This window comes from Mus caroli, unplaced genomic scaffold (genome assembly GCF_900094665.2).
Source record: "Mus caroli unplaced genomic scaffold, CAROLI_EIJ_v1.1 scaffold_22035_1, whole genome shotgun sequence".
Taxonomy (NCBI): Eukaryota; Metazoa; Chordata; class Mammalia; order Rodentia; family Muridae; genus Mus; species Mus caroli.
Window position 1 is genome coordinate 1902 of NW_018388539.1, and position 6235 is coordinate 8136.

The window sequence follows — 6235 nt, forward strand, 5'->3', positions numbered from 1 at the left end:
GGCATATAAAGTTTGCATGTCCAATGGGCCTCTCTTTCCAGTGATGGCCGACTAGGCCATCTTTTGATACATATGCAGCTAGAGTCAAGAGCTGCGGGGTACTGGTTAGTTCATAATGTTGTACCACCTATAGGGTTGCAGATCCCTTTAGCTCCTTGGATACTTTCTCTAGCTCCTCCATTGTGGGCCCTGTGATCCATCCACTAGCTGACTGTGAGCATCCACTTCTGTGTTTGCTAGGCCCTGGCATAGTCTTACAAGAGACAGCTATATCAGGGTCCTTTAAGCAAACTCTTGCTACTGTATGCAATGGTGTCATCGTTTGGAGGCTGATTATGGGGTGGATCCCTGGATATGGCAGTCTCTAGATGGTCCATCCTTTTGTCTCAGCTCCAAACTTTGTCTCTGTAAATCCTTCCATGGGTGATTGTTCCCAATTCTAAGAAGGGGCAAAGTGTCTGCACTTTGGTCTTCCTTCTTCTTCAGTTTCATGTGTTTTACAAATTGTATCTTATATCTCGGGTATACTAAGTTTCTGGGCTAATATTCACTTATCAATGAGTACATATCATGTGAGTTCTTTTGTGATTGTTTTACCTCACTCAGGATGATGCCCTCCAGGACCAACCATTTCCCTAGGAATCCTTTCTCGTTTTATTGAATTGTTTAATGGTGTAAAATAAGCTTTGGGCTGATTGTCCAATGCAGAAAGCAGGCTTTTAGCTAGTGACTGGTGTTCCCTGTGAAGCTTAATTGNAAGTGTCTGGGAGGACAGTGATGCCATTTAACAACTTAAAAGATTGTGCTTTNTAAATAAGTGTAAATTGCTAAAAGTTTTAACCTTTAAAAGCAACCTTAAATGCACTAAGTGAGGAGACACACTTATAAAATATTTAAAATATAGTGCCAACTCTGGAACCCAGGCCCTTGGCATGCTATGCAAATACTCTACTAACCTGCTTCATCCAGAGTCCTCCCCCATTTTTGTTTTATATTTTTTAAATCTATATTTGCAGTACAGTGCTGGTTACTAGTTTAATCTCAGTCCCTTGTGTTGAAGGTCATTTCCTTAGAGTTGCCTCACTGTTATTTGTTAGATGCTCTGTAGAAATCCTTAGAAGCTTATTGAAGTCACTTGTTTGTTAAAGTCATAATGTCACCAACTTTCTGTATCTCAGTGAGATGCATCGTAGTTTTCTTTTTCAAAGTGCTTTTTAGAATCTGTCTAGTTTGTAACTGAGAGAGCTTATCTCTTGAGTTGGGAAATCTGCAGTTTTCAGTCCATTTCAGTTGTAGATATTGATAAAAGCTCACCTTTATTTTTGAGGTTGACTTGTGCAGCAAAAAGCTAGAACGTGCAGAGCAGCTGATCGGGGGCCTGGGAGGTGAGAAAACCCGATGGAGCAACTCTGCGCTAGAGCTTGGGCATCTGTACATCAACCTGACAGGTGATATCCTCATCTCCTCAGGGGTTGTTGCCTACCTGGGAGCCTTTACATCTAACTACAGACAGGTGAGGGATGCCTCTGGGGCTCTTTGCTTTCCCCCCATCGTTGCAACATTAACCTCAGATCTGTTTGCTGCTGCTGCTGGTGTTGGTGGGGAACTTGAGGGCTTGTTTTCCATCTGTGTTATTTTGAATTTGTGTTAATTTTTGGTTACTGCAAGGAAAAGCAGAATAGTTTTAAATTATTTGTACTCAAAAATTTTAGACATCCTGTAAATTGCTTGTTAGCCAAAAGGTCTGTGTGAAATATTGTTTTAAAATCTAATTTTAAACTGACTGACTTTAAATGAATTTTTAATTTTCATAACTAAGTGCAAAGGAATCAGGAGTGTGTGTATGTGTGTTTGTGTGTGTGTGTGTGTATGCCTGCACGCGCACACACATGTGTGCATGAGAGTTCCATGCCTTAAATACTCTGCATGGATCTTAGTAAGTCATTCTAAAGCCACATTTGAAGCTGAAAATTTAGCAGGTTTTCTTTAGAGAGAAGTCAACCTTCACTGACCTTAATCAAGGGCTTTGTGGTTTCCCTTAACATACTTGCATATTATGTCCTCCGACCCTCACTGAGGACTTTTCTGTAAACAGAACTGAGCCCCCCATTTCCATTATGGTTTCTTTGACTATTGAGGTTTTAAAAACAAACTTTAAAAAATCCTCATATAGATGGAGCTTCTATTTTAGCCTTTTCACTTTGGAGGTCTCTGTTTACCTTGTTAAGGTCATAGAGATGCAATGACTTTCCAATTTTCAGCTCTGCCTGTTCTTTTGAGTCTTGTTCAGTAGGGGCATTAACATCATATATCTAGCTGAGGTCGTTAACATTTAACGTGGTTAGTGATGGGTTAGTTCAAGTGACAGCTTTAAACAAGGAAACTTACAAAGCTTGAGACAATTTGCCAGGCAGAGCCATCAAGCCAGTCAGAAAGAGAGACAGAGAGTAGGAACAAGAAACATGGTCACTTGACTCTGTCTTCCCACAGGGACTTGGAACAATGGAAATGCTAGCAGGCACTCACTCCCATCACTGTTAGATTAAATCATACCCCTGGGCATCCCAGTGGCCCCCATTGGGTACTTACCTGCTGCTTGGGCAGCTAGAAGTGCCAAACCACACTACACCACACCATACCACACCACACCACACCATACCACACCACACCACACCACACCACACCACACCATACCATACCATACCATACCATACCATACCATACCATACCATACCACATCACACCACACCTGATGCTTCGTTATTTTATGTTACTGAAAGAGCCTCAAATATATCTTAGAGAAAACACCAGGAAATGCTCGGAGGAGAATGGGAACATGAGGGGCGGGGGTTACAGATAAAAAATTCAGGGTAGAGTACTGCCAAATTGTGGGCAATTTCAACATCCCCCAAAATCATAGTAATATAACTTAGAGGATAAAATATGAAAAGATGAATTTATGACATGAACTAACACAAATAAGTATTTGACAAAAATCAGAGGCATTTCCCTCATCACCAGGTGTCTTCCACAAAAGACTGAAATGTTAACTACAAATGGACAGGATCAAAGAGCAAACTTTATTTTACAACTGCTCTCTTCAGTGTTTTCAATTATGGGTAAAGCATCCATGTTTTCCTGTGCAGTTTGCTGAGCCCTGAGCCAAGTCATTTCCCTTTTAGGTTCAAACACTCCTGCAGGACAATGGCCCTCGAATTATTTAGGTTTCCAAGGGAAACCTCTTGTTATCTCCATATGAATTATTCAGATGTGCAGTTCCCAGGAAGTACTTGAAATCTAGCTCATTCTATCCCACTTATTGTATTATAAACTGTTGCTCCAACTGCAGCAGCTCCTTCCAGTGAAAATCCTGTTACACACTCATAGCAATAAGAGAACTATGGTTCTCACTCACCCAGGTATATTTGTGTAACAGTCTGAGATCCAAAGGACCAATAATCACACATAATTATAATCCTATAACTATGAAACAGAAGCTTGGCTTTAATGAAGTGATTGAAAATTAGCATCGTCGGTAGATGACTAATTGAAAATTATGTACTACTGATGGGATGCAATGAAAAAAACAGTATCACCTGTAATTTTACTGCTAATAGAGATATTGGACATTCTAAATAATATTAACAACTTTTAAGGTCATGAAGTGGCCACTCACCCCAATCTGCCCTGGCCTTTTTGTATAAAACTAGAATAATGACACAACCTACTCAGCAGGAACCCATCGGAGAAGGTAGTGACAGCCAAACCCTTCTCAGCACCATCTACACATAACACATGCACGTGCAAGTGCACACACATACACACACATGCACACGCACATATACAAACACCCCACACGCACACACACAGGACATCTTCATTAGCCCAGAACAGGTACAAGCATCATGCCCTTTGCTTATGGACACCCTCTCTTTGCCTGTCTCTATTTCCCTCACAGCCATGTCTTTGACTATTTCTGAAGATTTAAGTGTGTAGCCTGAACATGAACGTTAGTATAAACTTTAGTATTCAGTAAACCATTTAGTATGGGTTTTGGCCACCATAACAGAGCAAGTCTCTGGTAGATAGGACAGAATTCAAAATGTGTCCTGACCCTTGATACAACTCAATATACTTCAGGTGATCCTTCCTATAGAGCACATGGGAATCAGAAATAAATGTTATCTGTGTCCTCTACCTATTCCACAGGTTTAGTTGTGTATTAAAAATCATATAGTATTTTTCTGTATGATTTAAATATACATGCATGAAAAATATTATGGTTTTAACTGTCAACTTGATACAATCTATAATCACTTTCAAAGGACATCTCACTTAGGGGTTGTCTATATCAAGGTGGCCCATGAGGATGCCTGTGAAGGATTTTCTTAACTGGATTAGTTGAGGTGGGATGATCCACTGGGAATGTGGGGAGCACCATTGCCTACAGTAGGTTCTGAAGGAGAATGAGGCGAGCAGTAGAGGCAGGCATACATCCATCCTCACTCTGCTCTTGCCTGTGACTGTGACTGAAAGATCCTGACAGAATGTAAAAGGTCACTGAAGCCCTGAAATTGCCAAGATAGATGTCACTGTTAGCAGAACTAGCTTCACTGATTTAGAAAAATAGAGGTGCACAATGTTCTGGCCACTCTTTGAACTTGTGTGTCTGCCAATGTTTTGACCATTCCTTGACCCATGTATGTGCCCACTGATGAAGCCCATTGCCAGGTGTTTGTGATATTGGTTGCTGAGAAAGAGTCAGAAAATCTCCCCAGCAACCACAGCCCGGCCAATCCTGAGTTGATACACCTGCACCAGACCCTTGTACCCCTCCCATACCCATTTCTTGAGAATAGACATTGTTTAGATCTGGAAATCCTCTACTCCCACCTTCTCCTTTCTCCCCTGAGGGCCTATAAAAACTGGGACCTCTTTCCTCTCAAGGTCGACTCCTCTATCCCTGCGTGGGATATGAGTCGTCCCCAGAGCTCTGGCTTTCCCCNAATAAAGCCTCATGTGGTTTGCAACAAGCTTGGTCTATAGTGAGTTCTTGGGTGTCCACTATTGTCCTGAGGCCTGAGCGAGGGGCTCCTCTCGGAGTCTTTCATGACCAGTTGCTTTAAGTTCCTTCCACCTTGAATTGAATTGGGAGCAAAATTTATCCATTTTCCCCCTAACTTAATTTTTGCTTGATGATTTTATCATAGCAACAGAAATGAAACTAAGCTAGAGAATGTCAACTATTCTGTAAGTTTAAACTTTAGAAAAATACACAGTAATTGTTCTTCCCAGATATAAAATTCTAACTTTGTCATGTGGCTCATCTGGGCTTTGTCTCATTGCTTATTACAGTACATAGCTTACTTTGTTATAATTTTATTTGGAAAAAGTTTGGTGCACAAATCATGTTCAAGGTGAAGCTTCAATAGCAGTTGATTTTCTCAGTAAATATAGTTTAGGTAGTATCCCTTTGGCTACTGACCAACAACTCATGTCTCTATTTTTTTTTTTTTTGTGAATATTTTGAAGAATCAAACCAAGGAGTGGTCACAGTCGTGTAAAGAAAGAGACATTCCCTGCTCCGATGATTACTCTCTTATGGGTACACTGGGAGAGGCCGTGACGATTCGAGCTTGGAATATCGCTGGGTTACCCTCTGATTCTTTCTCCATTGATAATGGGATCATTATAATGTAAGGAAAAATCTTTTCTCACAAATGATATTTATTATCTAATTAGTAGATACATTTATTTGCAAACATTTAAAAATAGTTTTATCTAGTAAACATTTATTGAAATGTTTGCTAATTAGCTGTATTAATTAAGCATAAATAATTTTTCTGGTTTTTTTCCTTTTTTATTAGAAATTTTCTTCATTTACATTTCAAATGCTATCCCCAAAGCCCCCTATACCCTCCCCCCCGACCCTGCTTCCCAACCCATCCACTCCAGCTTCCTGGCCCTGGCATTCCCCTGTATTGGGGATTATGATCTTCACTATACCAAGGGACTCTCCTCCCATTGATGACCAAATTGGCCATTCTCTGCTACATATACAACTAGAGACACAGCTTTGGGCCGTACTGGTTAGTTTATATCATTGTTCCTCCTATAGGGTTGCAGACACCTTTAGCTCCTTGGGTACTTTCTCTAGATTCTTCACTAGGGGCTCTGTGTTCCATCCAATAGATGACTGATAGCATCCACTTCTGTATTTGCCAGGCATTGACAT

At 40.6% G+C, this 6235-nt stretch overlaps 1 protein-coding gene across 1 annotated transcript in view; it reads left to right on the forward strand.

Annotated features, from left to right (window-relative positions):
* Window positions 1-5696, forward strand: part of LOC110287670 (dynein heavy chain 7, axonemal-like) — a gene marked incomplete at its 3' end in the record, with an annotated part of 6402 nt that extends 706 nt beyond the window's left edge. Inside the window, exons 2-3 of the mRNA XM_021154231.1 lie at window positions 1328-1513; window positions 5533-5696. Of these exons, the coding sequence (XP_021009890.1) occupies window positions 1328-1513; window positions 5533-5696 (350 nt within the window). The remainder of the gene's footprint in view (window positions 1-1327; window positions 1514-5532) is intronic.
* Window positions 5697-6235: the final 539 nt, after the last annotated feature.